Raw genomic sequence first — 19,859 nt, 5'->3', positions numbered from 1 at the left:
AATAGGTGTATAGTGTTATCTTGTTGTGGTTTCAATTTATATTTTCCTAATGGCTAATGATGTTGAGCATCTTTAATGTGCTTATTTGCCATCTGCATATCTTTTTTGGTGAAGTGTCTGCTCAGATCTTTGTTACATTTTTTAAAAGTTGGGTTGTTTGTTTTCTTAAATTTTCAGAGTTCTTTGTATATTCTGGATACAAGTTCTTTGTCAGATATATGCTTCGCAAAGATCTTCTCCCAGTATGTGGCTTGTCTTTTCATTCTCTTAACAGTGTATTTTTAAGAGCAGAAGTTTTAAATTTTAGTAAAGTCCAATTTATTCTTTTATGGATTATGCCTTTAGTGTCATTTCTAAGAAATCTTTGCCTAACCTAACTCAAAAAGGCCATGTCCTATGTTTTCTTCTAGAAGTTTTACAGTTTAGGCTGTATGTTTAGGTCTATGATGCATTTTGAGTTAACTTTTATTTATGGTATGAGGCATTTTGGTTCATATTTGTTACCTATGGATAACCAATTGTTCCAGCAATATTTGTTGAAAAGGCTATTCTTTTTCCACTGTGTTGCCTTTGTGCTTTGACAAAAATCAGTTGTCCAATATCATTTTATAAACATTTTGTGTTTTATTTGTTCATCATCAACTATGTGTAGATCACAGTGTGCTAGCACTGGAGTTATGTATCAGTAGGTACTGTCCAGAGAATAGAGACTAAATATTGCTAACTTAAATAAAATGAGAAATTTATTGGAAGAATGTGAGGTATAATAGGATTTTTTAAAAAGCTGAGCAATTATCAGGTCTCAGCTACCTTGATTCACCCAAAGGGAGGTAGTTCCCCAAAGGACAATGAGACTCTATATTATAGAAGAAGAGGTCCTGGGCAGATGTCTCCTGTAGCAGTGCTTCCCAACTTTTTTTACATCCACACATGATAAATGATCAGAATTGGGCAGTGTGCAAGGATAAACTGATGGAGATTAGGAGGTGTCTATATGGGATGCAGTGAAAAAAATCCATTATTTTTCTTTATATTATGTAATTGTAAGTAAAAGGCAAAGTGTTAGGGAGATATGAAATATTGAATTTATATAAAACTTCTCAATAAAATCTAAAAATTTGATGAGAAACTTGAGCTTGTTTCCAGGATATGATTTTTATTTCAAACCTAAGTATAATATATGTACGGAAAAGTGTATACAGTTGCCCCTTGGTATCCATGGGGAATTGGTTCCAGGCCCTCCTCCATCCCTGGGGACACCAAGATCCTTGCATGCTCAAGTTTCTTAAATAAAATGGAGTAGTCTTTGCATATAACCTATGCACATCCTCCTACATACTTTAAATCATATCTAGGTTACGTATAATACCTAATACAATTTAAATGCTATGTAAATAGTTGCCAATGTGCAACAAATTCATGTTTTCTTCTTGGAACTTTCTGGAACTTAAAAAAAATATTTTTCATCTGCAGTTGACTGAATCTGCAAATGTGGAACCCATGCATATGGAGGACCGACTACATCATAATTATGCAGCTTAATGAATTTTCACAAAGTAAGCACACTGGTTGTATGTTCTAGTTACATATACTTGCAGAACTAATCACCCCTAAATTTAGTGGCTTAAAATAACATTTATTTTGCTTATGAATTTGCAATTCGGTCAGGGCTTGGCTGGGATAATTTGAAGGCTGGGGGCTGGAATCCTCAGAAGTTTCCTTCACTTACATGTTTGGCTGTTGATGCTACCTGTTGACTGGAAACTTAGTTATGTCTGTGACTAGAATACCTCCACAAGGCCTTTACATGTGACTCCTTGACTTTCGCAAAGCATGGTGACTGGGTACCAAGGGTGAGTGTCCCAAGAAAGAGAGGCAGGTGGAAATTCTAGTGCCTTTTCTAACCTAGCATTGGAAATCATATGTTGTCAGTTCCAATGCATTCTGTTTGCTAGAGGTGAGTCACTAAGACCAGCCATATTAAAAGAGAGGGAATTGGTCTTCATTTTCTGATGGGAGGAGTGTCAAAGGATCTGTGGAGATGTTTTAAACCACCATACATATCTAAACAGCTCCCTGATCAAGAAACAGAACATTACCGGTGACCCAAACTCGCATTCCTGTCATTACCTGCTGTCCCACGAGTTACCACTCTTTTGATTTTTAAGAGCATAGATTGGTTGTTGCCTGTTTTTGTACATTATATAAATGGAATAATACAATATGTACTTTTCATGTTTAGCTTTTTTCTCTCAACATTGTGAGATTCATTCATGTTGTTCCATGTAGATTATTCTTATTACTGTTAAGTATTCTATTTTGTAAATAGCACATAATTTTTTGTCCAATTTAAAAATGTCCTTTTAATTTACCTACATATTTACCATTTCTGGTGCCTTTCATTCTTTTGTATAGATCTAAGTTTCCATCTGGTATCATTTCACTTCAGCCTGAAGAACTTCCTTTAACGTTTCCTGTAGTACAGATTTGTTATGTTGGTTTTTAAAAATGGCTGTACATTCTTGGACACTTTTTCCACTGAGACATTGGGTCTCTGTCTCCTCCTCTTGAATCTGGGTAGGCTAGGGGTTTCTTTGACCTACGCAGCACAGCAGAAATGAAACGCTAGGACTTCGGAGGCTAGGTCATAAAAGACCATGAGGTTTCTGTCTTATTTACTTGGATACTTGCTCTCAGAGACTTGAACCACCATATGAGAAGACCACCATGCTGGAGAGACCACGTTCTGGTCAACAGAGCCAGCTAAGCCTAGCAGTCTAGTTAAACCTGCCATGGTGCCAGATATATGAGTGAAGCTGTCTTGATCCCTCCAAGCCTCCCATTCGCCAGGTGAATACCACTGAGTAACTTCCTTTGGTAATAGGGGTGGGGCGGGCACGAAACCATTAGCGCTTGACCATAAGCACGAGACCCTGAGCGCGGCAGTTAGAGGTCCCGCTCCGCCAACAATCAGCTCTCAGTGGTCTGCGCAGCAGAGAGTGCAGTGAGAGGGAGATGGCCGCCTTCTCCCAGGGGCCCTCCAGGCCGGCGGGTGAGCTGGGGACCCAGGGACAGGCTGAAGGCTGTATCCCGCAGAGCTCCAGAGCCCTCACCACTGGTCACCCACTGGCCGGGCCCAGACCTTGAAGCAGCAGTGAACCTCTCCCCTATCCCCGCTTCTGTGACCTAACGGCGGCAGCGGTCTCCATGGGTGTATATGGACCCTGCTATTTAAGGTAACAGCTTTACCCAGCTTCAGTCTCTCCATGCAAATTTCAAAAATTGGTCCAGCTTAGATCAGTTATCTACCCCTAGAAGGTGGCCAAATGTCAGGGTTAAGTTGCAAGCACATTGCACATCATTACTTCAGGTCCACCTCTGTGGTTGGAGCTATTCTCCAAGAGGGGCAATTGTTGTGAGCTGGGAATTCACCTGATTGGTATTTGTATTCCTATTGATCCTAAATAATTGCTTCTCTCCAGTTTAAATGAAAAGCCTGAGGGCCGGCTGAGTCCTGGGCACCTGGCTCCCTCAGTGATGACGGCTGGGTGGGGTCTGGGGACCTGGCCCTGAGGGCACCACCAGCTGAGATCTGCCTCTTCAGCCTGGCCTGGGCCCTGGCAGGAGGACCCTGACTGGGTGCTGGACGAATGCTCCCGGGCAGGATAACCAGCCTGCACAGGGTCCCTCTCTTAGCCAGGGCCTGGACCTTGGAGGGAGAAAGTTGAGCCTTGGGATCTTGCCCTTTCTTGTCAGAACAGAGAATAACATTTCTTTTGGTAGAGGTTTACAGGAACATTGTGACCTGACCATAACCTGACCTCAAAAACAAAGGATCTGACACCAAGAAGTCTGCAACAACTAACCACACCCCTCCCTTCCCTTTCCTATAAAAGAGCTTTGCTGAAAGCTTTCGGGGAATTTGGGGTTTTTAAGACATGAGCCAGCTGTCTCATTGCATGACCCTGCAATAAACCTTTCTCTGCTCCAAACTCTGACGTTTTGGTATTGTTCGGCCTCACTGTGCGTCACTGGGCACACAGACTTGCATTCAATAACACGTTGGTGGCACAAAGAATAGAATGAGTACCTAGCTAAAACCTGCGTAAATTCCTGATTTTCTTGATTGTGAGATGTAATAAAATCATTGTTTTTTCATGTATTTTTGGAATAGTTATACAGCATTACATAAGTGGAACAAGATTGGGGGTGCTGTTGTAACAAAAACCTAAAACATGTGGCATTGACTTTGGGACAGTATGTCAGGCAGAAGTTGAAAGGGCTTCAAGAAGACTGTTAGTGGAATCCTGATAGGCATCGAGGAGGGTGTCAATAAGGACTTAAAGGAAAATAAGAAAAATGTCACTGGAACCTCGAGGAAAGGAGGCTCTTGTTATGTCATGGCAGATGGTTTAGCAAATGTGATAACGTGGAGAATTAGAAAATATATTTAATGAACTGATGGATCTGGCTTAGGAGATATCCAGGCAGAATGTTCAAGGTGTCAACTGTTTTTTGTTTATCTGTGTTTAAACTATGCATCATAATGTATGGGTGGACAAAGCTGTACTAAAGAAGGAATTATTCAATTTTCAAACAGAATTTAGAGGAACTGTGTAGAACAAGATCTGAAAATTAAATGATTTCTTATCCTTAGTTTCTCCCAGTAGAAGATACTCAAAGTAAGATAGAGCCACAGGACAAAGATCAAATCCAAGGCCCTGTTAGAAAAGCATGGACTCAAGGTAGAGATGAAGCCAAGGGTGTGATTGTAAAATCTTTTGTTAAGAGTTCAGAAACAGATAAAAGGCCTTGTAAAGTTGTTAAGTGGTTGTAAACAGTAAACAATTGTTTAAACAAACAATTGTTAGACAATAAGGTTTCTAAGAATCTTAAACAACAAGTCTCCTAAGAATATTAAGGACACTGTCCCACAGCAGCCCAACATGGAGCCCAAGGTAGAAAAGAACTTATGTAGAAGGTATTTGTGTATATGGCTTTTATCTAATGGAATAAATTATAAATTGACTCACAAAAAATCCACAAATTTTTATAGTAGTTATTTTAGCTTTTACTGAGAAAACCAGACTGTACAAAATGAAAAAAATCTTTTGGACCCTCAAACTTCTGTGGGCAGGAAGCAGGCTGAGTAGGCAACTAAGCTGCAGAAATGGGATAGCTCTATGGGGACGGAAGAATGACTTAGAGGGCAAAACCAAGATCTCAGAGGAAAGAGCCAAAAATCATGGAAAGTCATTCCCAGGGAGCAGGGTTGGGCCCCAGTCACAAACAGGTAACATATACTCAGCTGGATTTTAGAATTTCAATGGATTGGTGACTTCCTGTTTTCTTCCTTTAAATGGATATTTATTTATTGCAATTACTCTATGCCTATCCTACCACTGTATTTTGGATATGTGTGGGGCAGATAACTTGTTTCTTTAGTTTGCAGGTTTTCAGATCAAGATCTGAACCTAAGAAACTTTATGGAGCTTCATCCATACCTGGGCTTATTAAGGTGATAAGATCCTGGAGATCTTAGTTCCCCGACCAGGGATTGAACCTGGGCCCCCTGCAGTGGAAGCACGGAGTCTTATCCCCTGGACCGCTAGGGAAGTCCTAGATTCTGGACTTTGAACCTCAGCTTGATGCCATAATGGGATGAGACTTTTGGAGAGTCTTGGGAAGAGGTGAATATATATTGTATGAGGAAGGAATGTAAATAATTTTTGGCCAGAGGGAAGACAGTGGCAATTTTAAAATCATTTCCACAAATTCTTTGGCATTCCTCCCATCTAGAGGTCTATGTTCTTCTTAAAATGCATGAGCTTGTGATTGCTTCAACTAATAGGATACAGCAGAGGTAATGCTTTGTGAATTCTGGGTCTAGGTCATAAAAGACGATGTAGATTCTATCTTATTTGCTAAAACTCTTGCTCTTGAAGCCACTAGGTAAGAAGTCTGACCACACTGAGGTCCCATGTTGGTGAGGCTGCATGTAGGCTCCTTGTGTAACTGAGCAGGACCCTACAGGGCCTTCCTGGGGCAGGCCCTTCCCCCAAATCCTCTGCTTTAGTTCCTCTCTGAAGTACCTAGATAATAAGTGTCTGATGCACATTTCCTGAGTTGTTTTACAGATGTGAAAATCCCCCACCAAATGGAAGATGTTACTTGATGACCATGAGCACCAGACTTGCTGGTGCCTAAGGACAGATGATGTGACATTGCCCTGTTACCTCACCATCAGCCAATCAGAATTGCGCACGAGCTGATCACATACCCTGTGATCCCCTTCCTTTACCTGGCCTTTAAAAATGCTTTGCTGAAAGCCTTCGGGGAGTTTGGGTTTTTTGGGGCCACGAGTCACCTGTTTCCTTGTATGGCCCTGCAATAGCCCTTTTTCTGCTCCAAACTCTGATGTTTCGGTTTGTTTGGCCTCACTGTGCATCTGGCACAGGAACTTGCGCTAACATTCGGTCCATGGTCTCTTCCTAGCCTGGCCTTCTAGCCATCTCTGCCACTGTGCTAGATATGTAAGAGAAGCCACGTATATGAAATCAGATGAGTGAACACCTCCAAGTAAACTCAATTGATGTTAATGGAGAGAAAAGGCTCACCTAACCACATCTTGCATAAATGACTCATAATATTGTAAAATACAATTAAATGTGTGATGTTTCAAGCCACAGAGTTTCAGAGTAGTTTATTACCAAGTAATACACAACTGGAACATATGTTGATGATGAATTCTCTTTGCTTTTGTATTTTTGAAAGTATCTTTATTTTTGCTTTAATTTTTAATCATTATTCATTATTATTGAAATTCTAGATGTAGAACTTAGATAGCCTTTTTCTTTCAGCACCAAGATAATATTCATTTTATTGTTTTCTGACTTGCATTCTTTCTCTTGAGAAGCCAGTGGTAATTCTTACTGACCCTGAGTATAATATCTCTTTTTTTTTTTTCTGAATGTGCTGAAGATTTTCTCTTTATCTTTGGTTTTCAGAAATTTGATTATGATGTGCTTTTTCCCCCCTTATCCTGCTTTGCTTCATTGAGCTTCTTGGTTCTCTGGTTTTATGTTTTTCATGAAATTTTGAAGAAGAAAATTCCCATTATCTTGAAAAAATGTATTTTTCTGTGCCAATGTCTTTCTCTTCCTCAGTTACACATATGGTAGCCACTTAATATTATCTCATAATCCACGAAGGCTCTGTTCATTTTTTTTTCCAGCCGTTTTTCTTCTCTGTGTTTGCTTAGGATCTTTTCAGTTCCCTCTCGTCAAGTTTACTTGTCTTCAGTGGAGTCTAATCAGGTGTGAAATCCATTTAGTAAGATTTTCATTTCAGTTATTATATCTTTCCAGTTGTGGGATCTTTTTTCTTTCTTTTTGTATTTAACAATTAAAAAAATTTTTGAGATGTCCTATTTTTCCTTGATTATATTAATGTTTTCCTTTAAATCATTGACTATATTTTTAACAGCTATTATAAAATTCTTGTCTGTAAATTCATCATTTCAGTCACTTCTAGGTTGGTTTCTACTGAGGGATTTTTTTTTTTTCTTAGTTATAGATATATTTTCCTGCTTCTCTACATGCCTAGTAATTTTTAAAGTATGCTCTTCAAAATGAATGCTATCTTGTTGTGAGTCTAGATTTTGTTGTTCTTAATGGAGTGTTTTCTTCTGGCAGACAGTTAACTTACATATCAGTTTGATTCTTTGGAAGCTTTTTTTTTTTAAGTTCAATTTTGAGATAATTCTACATTTATATGCACTTGTAAGAAATAGCACAGAGAGCTCTCATGTACCCTTCAGCTAGTTTACCCTAATGGTAACATCTTGCACAACTATAGTATAATATTACAACCTGGAAATTTATATCGATAATAACCCAGTGACCTTATTCAGATTTCATCAGTTTTACATGCACTTATATGTGTGTGTGTGTGTTTACATTTAGTTCCATGCAATTTTATCACATGTGTAGATTTGTGTGACTACCAGCACAATCAAGATACACAACAGTTCCATCACAAGAATCTCTTGTGATATTCTTTAACCACCACAGTGGGTTTTTCACTCAGCATATTTCTCTTGAGATTTATCCAAGTTGTTGTGTGTATCAATAGTTCATTCCTTTTTATTACTAAATAGTATTCCATGTTATGGTTATACTACAGGTTAACCATACATGTGTTGAAGGACATTTGAGTTTTTTTACATGTTTTGGTAATTATGAATAAAGCTGCTATGAACATTTGTGTATGGGTTTTTGTGTGTACATAGTTTTCATTTCTCTGAGCTAAATAATTAAGAGTGCAACTGCTGGGTCATTGGTAACTTCATATATAGTTTTGTAAGAAACTGTCATACTTTTTTTTCTAGAGTGGTTGTACCATTTCACAATCCCACAAGCAATGTATGAGCGATCCAGTTTCTCCAAATTCTCACCAGCATTTGGTGTTATAACTAAACATTTTATTTTAGCCATTCTCATAGATGTATAGTACTATCTCAATGTGGTTTTCATTTGTGTTTCCCTAATGGCCAGTGATATTGAACATATTTTCATGTGCTTATTTGCCATCTGTATATCCTCTTCAGTAAAATGTCTGTTCATGTCTGTTCCCCATTTTCTAATTGGATTGTTTGTTGTCTTTTTTTTTTTTTTTTTTTTTTACTGTTTTTGAGAGCTCTTTGTATATTCTAGATTCAAACCTTTGTAGGATTTGTGGTTTAAAAATATTTTCTGCCAGTCTTTATCTTGTCATTTCATCCTTTTAACAGGGTTTTTCACAGGGCAAAAGTTTTAAATTTTGATGTGGCCCAATTTATTAATTTTTTATGTTATAAATTATGCTTTTGTTATCAAGTCTAAGAACTCTTTGCCTAGCCTTACCTCCCAAAGATTTTTCCTATGTTTTTTCCAAACTTTTAAATAATTCTGTGTCTTATATTTAAGTCCAAAATCCATTTTAAATTAATTTTTGTATTACATGTGTGTTTTAAGTCAAGGTTCATCTTTTTGTGTCTACATGTCCAATTGTTCTGGCACCATTTATTGAAAAAGGGCTATTCTTTCTCCACTGAAATGCTTTTGTAACTTTGTCAAAAATCAGTCGGGGATAACTGTGTGGGTCCATTTCTGTGTTCTCTATTATGTTCTATTGATTTATATGTCTGTCCCTCTGCCAATACCACACTGTCTTGATTAGTATAGCTATGTAGGCATACAGCTGTATGGCATGCAAAAAAAGTTAATAGACCTGTCACTGCTGTCCTTAGAAAGATCTGCTTCCAAGGTTGGCCCTTGGCTAGCATCTGGAAATTAGGATTTCAGGAGGACTTTCCTAACTGATAATGACCACCCTGACTGGTAAGAGTAGCTCATTGTGCCTAAACTGTGTAAACAATGATGGTTTATGCTGAACACCTGCTTTCCTTCTGCAAATCTGGAATTTTGGATTGTGCTAGGCAGAGTGTGCTATGTGACTAGTCCCCATTAAAAACCTTGGCACTGAGTCTCTAATGAGATTCTCTGGTAGACAATATTTCACATGTGTTATCATAACTTGTTATTGGAAAAATTAAGCAAGTCCTGTGACTCTAGTGGGAGAGGACTCTTGGAAACTTGTGCCTGGTTTCCTCCAAACTTTGCCCCATGCACCTTTTTCCTTTGCTAATTTTGCTTTATATCTTTATGCTGTAATAAATCATAGCCACGAGTATGATTATGCTGAATCCTGTGAGTCCTCCTGGCAAATCATCGAACCTGGAGGTGGTCTTGGGGAGTCAACACGTAAGCCTTAAAACTGAATAGAGTGAGTCCTCCCACTTTATTCTTCTTTTTCCCCCAAAATTTTTAAGCTATTTTAAGTACTATGCTTTTCTGTATACATTTTAGAATAAGCTTGTCTATGTCTACCAAAAAACTTCATGGATTTTGATAGGAATTGCATCAAACCTATCAATCAGTTGGGGAGAATTGACATCTTTACTATATTTAATCTTCCAGTCCATGAACACAGTGTGGCTCCTATTTATTTAGGTCTTCTTTAGTTTCTTTTATCAGCATTTTGTAATTTTCAGGATACTGATTCAGTACACATTTTGTTAGATTTACACTTAAGTAATTGGTTTTCTTTGAAGCAATTGTAAATGGTAGTATTTAAATTTCAGTTTCTACATATGTGTGGTTAGTATGAAGCTTGTTTTTAAGTATTATTAAGGTGGTATAAAGTGGCCTTTTAGGACTAGATTAGCCCTACTCTAAAAGTGTATTTTTATGAGGTCTCTAATGAATGCTGCAGGATTTTTAGTAAGATCTCTCCACTCTGGAGATCAGACTCGAATGGCTCCCAGACTTATGTGAACTCTAGTAGTTGTTCAGTTCACAGCCGCCTGGTTGTTATACTTTTTCCAGTAGTGGTTCTTTGTGCAGCTTTGTAGATTCTCTGTGTGTGTGTGAGTATACCTTAATACTTGGCAAAAATCTCAAGGGGACCCAGTGCAGATTTCTGGATCTCTTTCTCTGGCCAGCTCCCTTCTTTCTGGTACTTTGCCTTACAACTTCCAGCAACGTTGTCAATTATACCTAGTAAAACTGGAAAAAAGATAACATTAATAGTCAGATATTATCTCCATTGATTTCTTATTTATTTATTTATTTATTTATTTATGGCTGCGTTGGGTCTTTGTTGTTGCGCACGGACTGTAGATGCGGCGAACCGGGGCTACTCTTCGTTGTGGTGCGCGGGCTTCTCATTGCGGTGGCTTCTCTTGTTGAGGAGCACGGGTTCTAGGTACACGGGCTTCAGTAGTTGTGGCTCGCGGGCTCTAGAGCGCAGACTCAGTAGTTGTGGTGCACGGGCTTAGTCGCTCTGCGGCATGTGGGATCTTCCCAGACCAGGGCTCGAACCCGTGTCCCCTGCTTTGGCAGGCGGATTCTTAACCACTGCGCCACCAGGGAAGTCCTCCATTGATTTTTGATACCCTCCTCCCTACCCTGCTGTTGAGATCCCTGTACTTAATTTGTTTTATTGAGGTATAATTGACATACAATGTCATATTATTTTCAGGTATACAACATAATGATTCGGTATTTATATATATTGCAAAATGATCACCACAATAGTCTAGTTAACATCCATCACTATACACAGTTAAACATTTTTTCCCCCTCTACTTAATTTTTCAAGAGTGTAAGCAGAACTGGAAATACCTTCTTGTCAGTCTTCAATCCTAGAAGAGATTGACTGAAGGAGTATAATCATGGTCAAGCTATAGAAATTACCTGATTACTGCTTGGTTCCTCTGTGGTGATGTGTCTCCTGATTTTATACCCAAGGTGATCCCAGTGATGTTATATGATCACTAGTTTTCCTTTCTATCTGAAGTCCTTAGAGGGGTCTTCCTTTAGGACATGATAATATGAAACAGCAAAAATGCAAAGATTCCCACAACTGCTCAGGATATAAAGACTGTAGAACATCTGTCCCTTGACATAACATATAAATTATCCTGTGGAAATGATTGGCCTAAACTTTGCTGAACCATGCTGTCATAGTGCCAGTTTTAAATGAGTATATTCAGATGTAAAAGAATCATTATGACATTGCAAATGGCCAAAAAGTGCCCTGCCTGTCCCACCACACTGCCTCACAGGATTGTCCAAGGGGCTCCTGGCCGGAGGTTTCCTATATCACCAGCTTGAAACTGAGCCTTGATGTCATTGTTTTAAAAAGATGCTTTTTCTTTGCACTTGGTAAAATATATTAGTTTACCAATTTGTACTGGTACAGATGTAAAAGGATGGAGATGTAAAGAGATGTAGGAACATGGCTTGGCCTTGCTGTGTGCCATTTAATACAGAAATTTGCATTAGATGTCCATGACTACCCAGTCTGGTTCTTATGCTGGTTTCATGATAGAGAACTAAAGGAGCATTAAACCTGTATATATATACTCCCCCACATTTGTGATTGTAATACTCCTCCCAGTAATGATTTCTATCAGTAGAATTAAGTAAAATCAATAAATGCTATAAAAGTGTTTTTAAAATATTCTACTGATTTTTCTATTGGGAGAGACAGAGTTTAATTGTGGTCAGTGTGGGGAAACCTACCTGTTTCCTTTATAGGATTCTAGACTGAGAGATCCATGCAATTCAAATAGGAGAAAGCCAATTTAGAATTTGAAGTTTGTTTTTTTTTTTGTAATAGAATAGATTAGTGGTTGTCCATACTGGCTAGGCTTCAGAATTATTTGTGGAGTTAAAAACAAAAATACAGATGTGAGGATTACACCCCTAAAGATGCTGAAATAGTAGTTTTGGTTGGGGCCTAAAATTCTGTATTTTAAAAAAGCTTTTTAGGTAACAGCTGTGTTTCCTGGTTTGAGAACGACACAGATGGACTATACATATTAATTAGTAAGAAGAGTTAGCTTGAAACAAGCCTGTATTAGTCAGGACACTTTGGTTATAAGCAAATGTCAGAAAACCAAACAAGCTTGAGCAAAGTGGGATTCACTGGCTCTGGTAACTGGGAAGTTCAGGGTGGAGCTGGCAGGAGTGCTCCAAGACACTCTACAGGGACTCAAATGATATCATTAGCTTTCTCTCTCCTTTCTTCCTCTCTACCAACAGGTCCTTTCATGTGATGGGAAAGGTGGCTTCTGACAGCTGTAAGCTTTCATTTTTATTGTTCATGACTCAAAAGGAAGAGACATTCCCTCTCCCAGTATCCTTACATTAAATTGCATGGATGGACCCTGGCCCTGCTTGGCTCATGTAACTTTGACCAGTCACTGTGAAAAGGAGGATGGTCATGTGATTAGCTGGGGGTCAGATAGGGCCCTGTGATGACCAGTTTCATCAGAACCACATAGGAAGGAGAAGGGGCAGTTTTTCATTGGAAGAAAGTATGCTGGGGAGGACTTCCCTGGTGGCGCAGTGGTTAAGAATCCGCCTGCCAATGCAGGGGACACGGGTTGGAGCCCTGGTCCGGGTAGATCCCACATGCCATGGAGCAACTAAGCCTGTGTGCCAAAACTACTGAGCCTGCGCTTTAGAGCCCATGAGTCACAACTACTGAGCCCACGTGCCACAACTACTGAAGCCCGCGTGCCTAGAGCCCATGCTCCGCAACAAGAGAAGCCACAGCTCACCACAACTAGAGAAAGCCCACATGCAGCAATGAAGACCCAATGCAGCCAAAAATAAATAAAATTTTAAAAAAAGTTATTACAAAACAAAATAGTGACTATAATAGTGCTGTACAATATATCCTTGTTGCTTATCTATTTTATACATAGTAGTTTGTATCTCCTAATCCCATCACCCTATCTTGCACTCCCCTTCTCTCTCCCCACTGGTAATTACTAGTTTGTTTGCTATATATGTGAGTCCGTTTCTGATTTGCTATAGTCATTCATTTGTTTTATTTTTTAGATTACACATATAAGTGATATCCAACAATATTTGTCTTTGTCTGATTTTTTACTAAGCATAATATTCTCTAGGTCCATCCATGTTGCTGCAAATGGCAGAATTTCACTCTTTTCTATGACTAATATTCCATTTTATAAATATACCACATCTTCTTTATCCATTTGTCTGCTGATGGACACTTGGATTGCTTCCATATGTTGCTATTGTAAATAGTGCTGCTATGAACTTGGGAATGCCTGTATATTCTCAAATTAGTGTTTTATTTTTTTCCAGATATATACCCAGGAGTGGAATTGCTGGATCATATGGTAGTTCTATTTTTATTTTTTGAGAAACCTCCATACTGTTTTCCATGGTGGCTGCACCAATTTACATTCCCACCAACAGTGTACAAGGGTTCCCCTTTCTTCACATCCTTGCCACATTTGTTACTTGTAGACTTTTTGATGATGGTTATTCTGACAGGTGTGAGGTGATATTTCATTGTAGTTTCAGTTTGCATTTCTCTAATAATTGGCAATGTTGGGTATTTTTTCATGTGCCTGTTAGACTTCTGTATGTCTTCTTTGGGAAAATGTCTATTCAGGTCTTCTGCCTATTTTTGGATTGAGTTGTTTGTTATTTTGATATTGAGTTGTGTGAGCTGTTTATATATTTTGAAGATTAACTGCTTGTCAGTCATATCATTTGCAAATATTTTCTCCCATTCAGTAGGTTGTCTTTTTCTTTTGTTGAGGGTTTCCTTTGCTGTGAAAAAGCTTTTAAGTTTAATTAGCTCCCACTTGTTTATTTTTGCTTTTATTTCTTTGGCCTTAGGAGACAGATCCAAAAAAAATATTGCTAGGATTTATGACAAAGAATGGTCTTCCTATGTTCTTTTCTAGGAGTTTTATAGTTTCAGATCTTACATTTAGGTCTTTAATCCATTTTGAGTTTATTTTTGTGTATGGTTTTATGGAGTGTTCTAACTTCATTCTTTTACATGTAGCTGTCCAGTTTTCCCAGCACCACTTATTAAAGAGACTGTCTATTCTCCATTGTATATTTTTGCCTCCTTTGTTGTAGATCAGCTGATCAGAAGTGAGTGGGTATATTCCATTCCATTGGTCTATATGTCTGTTATTGTGCCAATATCATGCTGTTTTGATTACTGTAGCTTTGTAGTATAATCTGAAGTCAGGGAGGGTGATACCTCCACGTTTGTTCTTTTTTCTCAAGATTGCTTTGGCAATTCAGGGTCTTTTGTGATTCCATATGAATTTTAGGATTATTTGTTCTAGTTCTCTGAAAAATGTCTTGGGTATTTTGATAAGGATTGCCTTAAATCTGTAGATTGCTTTGGGTGGTATGGACATTTTAAAAACATTTACTCTTCCAATCCAAGAGCATGGGATATCTTTCCATTTCTTTGTATCATCTTCAATTTCCATCATCAGTGTTTTATAGTTTTCTGGGTATAGCTCATTCACCTTCTTGGTTAAGTTTATTCCTAGGTATTGAATATTTTATTCTTTTTGATACAATTTCAATGAGATTTTTTTTTACTTTCTCTTTTTGATATTTAATTCTCAGTGTACAGAAAAGCAACAGATTTCTGTATGTTAATCTCGTATCCTGCAACTTTACAGAATTCATTTATTAGTTCTAATAGTTTTTTGGTGGAGACTTTAGGGTTTTCTATATAAAGTATCATGTCATCTGCAAATAGTGACATTTTTAGTTCTTCTCTTCCAATTTGAATGCCTTTTATTTCTTTTTCCTGTCTGATGTGGCTAGGACTTCCAATGCTATGTTAAATAGAAGTGGTGAGAGCAGGTGTCCTTGTCTTGTTCCTGATTTTAGAGGAAAGGCTTTCAACTTTTCATCATTGAGTATGATGTTAGCTGTGGGTTTGGCTTAAATGGCCTTAATATCTTGAGATATGTTCCCCCTATACCCACTCTGATTTATGATGAATGAATGTTGAATTTTGTCAAATGCTTTTTCTGCATCTATTGAGATGATCATATGATTTTTATCCTTCCTTTCATTAATGTGGTGATTAACATTGATTGATTTGTGAATATTATACCATTCTTGTGTCTCTGGAATAAATCCTACTTGATCATGGTGTATGATCCTTTTTATATATTGTTGGATATGGTTTGCTAATATTTTGTTGAGGACTTTTGCGTCTATGTTCATCAAAGATATTGGCCTGTAATTTCCTTTTTTTGTAATGTGTTTGTCTGGTTTTGGTGTCAGGGTAATGTTGGCCTTGTAGAATGAATTTGGGAGTATTCCATTCTCTTCAATTTTGGGAAATATTTTGAGGAGGATAGGTATTAGATGTTCTTTGTATGTTTGGTAGAATTCCCCTGTGAAGCCATCCAGTCCTGGACTTTTTTGTTTGCTGGGAGATTTTTTTATTACAAATTCAATTTCACTGCTAGTGATCGATTTGTTCAAGTTCTTTGTTTCTTCTTGTTTCAGTCTTGGCAGGTTGTATATTTCTAGAAATTTGTCCATTTCTTCTTCTAGGTCATCAAATTGTTGGCATATAACTGTTCATAGTATTATTCTCTTACGATATTTTTTGTACCTCTGTAGTATCAGTTTTTATTTCTTCTCTTTCATTTCTTATTTTATTTATTTGGGTCCTCTCTCTTTTCTTCTTGGTGAGCCTGACTAAAGGTTTATCAATTTATCTTGGTTTCATTGATCTTTTCTATTTTTGGTCTCTATTTTATTTATTTCCTCTCTGATCTTTATTATTTCCCTCCTTCTTTTGACTTTAGGCTTTGTTTGTTCTTATTTTTCTAATTCTTTTAGGTGGTAGGTTAAGTTGTTTATTTGAGTTTTTCTTGTATTGCTGTAAACGACCCTCTTAGAATTGCTTTTGCTGCATCCCATAGATTTTGGAAAGTTGTGTTTCAATTTCATTTGCCTCAAGGAATCTTCTGATTTCCTCTTTGACCCATTTTTTTTTTTAGGACCATGTTATTTAGTCTCTATGTGTTTGTGTTTTTCCCATTTTTATTCCTGTAATTGATTTCTAGTTTCTTAACATTGTGGTCAGAAAATATGCTTGATTTAATTTCTATCCTCTTAAATGTGTTGAGACTTGTTTTATGGCCTCACATGTGATCTATCCTAGAGAGTGTTCCATGTGCACTTGAAAAGAACATGTATTCTGCTGGTTTTGGATGTAATGTCCTATAGATATCTATTAAGTCCAACTGGTCTATTGTATTATTTAAGACCACTGTTGCCTTACTGATTTTCTGTCTGTGTGATCTGTCTGTCCATTGATGCAAGTGGGGTGTTAAAGTCCCCTACTATTGTTGTATTATTGTCAGTTTCTCCCTTTATGTCTGTAAGTATTTGTTTCATATATTTAGGTGCTCCTTACTGGGTGCACATATGTTAACAATTGTAATATCCACTTCTTGTATTTTGTCTGATATGAGTATTTCTATCCCAGCTTCTTGTCATTTCCATTTGCATGAAGTATCTTTTCCCATCCCCTCACTTTCAGACTGTGTGTCTTTAGCTCTGAAGTGAATCTCTTGTATGCAGCATATAGATGGTTCTTTTGTTTTTTTATCCAATCAGCCACCCTATGTCTTTTGATTGGAACATTTAGTCCATTGACATTTAAAGTAAAGTATTGATAGGTATGTACTTACTGCCATTTTATTACTTGCTTTCTGGTTGTTTTTGTAATTCTTATCTGTTCATTTTTCTTATTTTTGTTTCTCTCCTTGTGGTTTGATGACTTTCTTTAATAGTATACTTGTATTCCTTTCTTTTCAGTTTTTGTATATCTATTGTAGGTTTTTGATTTATGGTTACCATGGCGTTTATATATGTTGACCTATAACTATATCTACTTGTTTTAAACTGGTAGTCATTTAAGTTCACATACATTCTAAAAGATCTACATTTTTTACTTTCCTCCTCCACATTTTGTGTTTTTGATGTCCTATTTTAAATCTTCATGTTTATCCCTTAACTGTTTATTGTAATTACAGTTGCTTTTACAATCTTCATCTTTTGTCTTTGTAGTGGCTTATTTAAGTGGTTGATCCTCAGTCTTTACTTTATACTTGCCTTTCCTAGTAAGATTTCCCCTCTCCTATAGCTTCTTCTTTTCCACTTAGAGAATACCCTTTAACATTTCTTTTAGGGTTGGTTTAGTACTGATGAACTCTTGGTTTTTTTGCTTGTCTGAGAAGTTCTTTATCTCTCCTTCGATTTTAAATGATAATCTTTCTGGGTACATGGGGCCTTCTTTAGCATTAAGCATTTAATTGTATGATGCAAAACTGTTGGGGTCACTGAATTTCAAGCAGGAAATTTGTTTGAGTTCTTGTACAAGTTAAGTGTAGGATATACCTGTTACAATTTGAAAAGTGTATCTTCTCTTAACCCTGATTTTCATGTGTGGTAGGCAGCCTCCTAGAGTGGCTTCTAATGATCCCCTCCTCTTGGTATTCACACCCTTGTGTCATTTCCTCCTCCTGTGTGTGGGTTGCACCTAATGACTTGCTTCTAATGATCCCCTCCTCTTGGTATTCACACCCTTGTGTCATCTCCTCCTCCTGTGTGTGGGCTGCACCTAATGACTTGCTTCTAATGAAGAGAATATGCAAAAGTGGTAGGATGTCACTTCCAAGATTGGGTTATAAAAGACTGTGACTTCCAACTTTTTGGCACTTTCTTGCCTTTTTTGCTTTCTTTACTTTGATGAAGGAATCCCCTTTTCTGAGCCCCTTTGTGAGCATTTGTATGTCCTAAATGAGTGCTTCCAAAGAATCTCCTTGGAGGAGGATGTCATCAATGTAATGTCATACCTGTGGTCCTCAAGAAAATTGGATGCAGTTAAGATCTTGCCAGCAAAGATAGTGTGTGATATTAAGGTTGTTGAGGTATCCCATGAGCCGCTGGGTAAAGGCATATTGTTTCCCTTTGGAGGTAAGGTATCTGAGAGGATGTTGAAATAGACACTGAACAGCATATATTAGCTAAATTTATAATAGCAAAATATTTACCAGTTGTTGATTGGATAGAGTCAGTAATTTCACTAATATTGTGTATAGGAGCCTTGATGAGTAGGACCACAGCATTTAAGGTTGTGGTAATTCACCATGAGGCACTGTTCATTCTTTTCAAGTTCAAATACGGGCAAAATTTTACTGTTAAATGGAGAAGCAGTGAGGATAATCACCCCCTTCTCTAAATAGGTCTTGTATGATGGATTTTGATCACTGAGTATTTTAATTTTCAGTAGACCATATTAACTATTTTAACAGAGGGGGAGAAGATCCATGGTATCCTACTTTTATCAAATGCCAACAACTTAATTTAATTTTAACTAATTACTCATTGGGTCAGAGCATTCATGCCCATTATATTATATTTTAGGGCAATGCTGAGGCTGTGGGGATTTTAGGCAAGGCAATAGTTCCAATGGTTAAGGTGAGGCATACTTATTTGTCCCCTATTTTATACTTGGTAACTCCCCTAAGAGTATAAGGGGTATCTTGTTAAAATGCAGTGGGATCCCTAGTATTGATCAAGTTCATGAAAGTTTGCCAGTTGGTGCACTTTATCAGGTACTGAGTTAATTCAGAACCTGTGTTATATAAGCACAAAAGCCAATCAGTGCCCTTTTATCTTTTGTTGTATAAATTCTTTTGGTAAATTTTGGATTTTCATTTTGGTAAAATTGTAGACCTTTGTTTCAGTTTTTTGTTTGTTTGTTTCCTTCCCCCATATCCAGGCTTCTTTCTTTTTATTTTATTTATTTATTTATTTTTGGTGTGTGTGTGTGTGTGTGTGTGTGTGTGTGTGTGTGTGTGTGTATTCTTCAAGGGCAGGGGAGATTCCTCCAACCTGCTTGTATTTATAAATTTCTTTTTCCAGAGAGCCTCAAATCAGTATAATCAGGGTTAGGGGTTTCCCCTGTGGCAATGGTTGTTTTATAGGGTTTAAGGACTCCAGTCTTAAGTCAGGTTTGAATTAGCCCCTTTGCTGTGTCTCAAGGATGCCATGGGTATTTTTTTCCATATAACCCTGAGGATTAGCATCTTAGTTACGACACAGGCACATGCAGCACAGCAACAGAAGTATTTAAAGGTCCTGGTGTGCAATTTGCTCTTAGGAGTGAGGACTTCAGCACATCATATAATGGCTGTTTTTTCTCTGTTCTCTCCCTCTCTTTCTCCCTCCTTCCCACCCTATCTGACTGCATAATGACTGTTCTTTCATGTGTGACCACCATATCTTGCATGTACCATATCAGTCTTTCCCCTGAGCACTTTACATATTGGACACAGTGCCTGGCTGAGATACCACCAGTTGGTAACAGGGTAAGAATCTTTCCCCAGAGCTTAGGATCAGTCACAGCTTCATTCTAAGACA

The 19,859-nt window shown here is 37.7% G+C and overlaps 1 protein-coding gene across 1 annotated transcript in view; it reads left to right on the top strand.

The window, feature by feature from the left end:
- LOC118891157 (H/ACA ribonucleoprotein complex non-core subunit NAF1-like) overlaps positions 1-19,859 on the top strand; it is a 159,961-nt gene that overhangs the window by 3,417 nt on the left and 136,685 nt on the right. Inside the window, exon 2 of the mRNA XM_036844823.1 lies at positions 1,474-1,556. Coding sequence (XP_036700718.1) covers positions 1,474-1,477 — 4 coding nt within the window. The 3' untranslated portion in view covers positions 1,478-1,556. The remainder of the gene's footprint in view (positions 1-1,473; positions 1,557-19,859) is intronic.

This window comes from Balaenoptera musculus, chromosome 2, assembly GCF_009873245.2.
Source record: "Balaenoptera musculus isolate JJ_BM4_2016_0621 chromosome 2, mBalMus1.pri.v3, whole genome shotgun sequence".
Classification (NCBI taxonomy): domain Eukaryota; kingdom Metazoa; phylum Chordata; class Mammalia; order Artiodactyla; family Balaenopteridae; genus Balaenoptera; species Balaenoptera musculus.
Note: the sequence above shows the minus strand (reverse complement) of the source record. Positions and strands in the feature narration are given on the sequence as shown.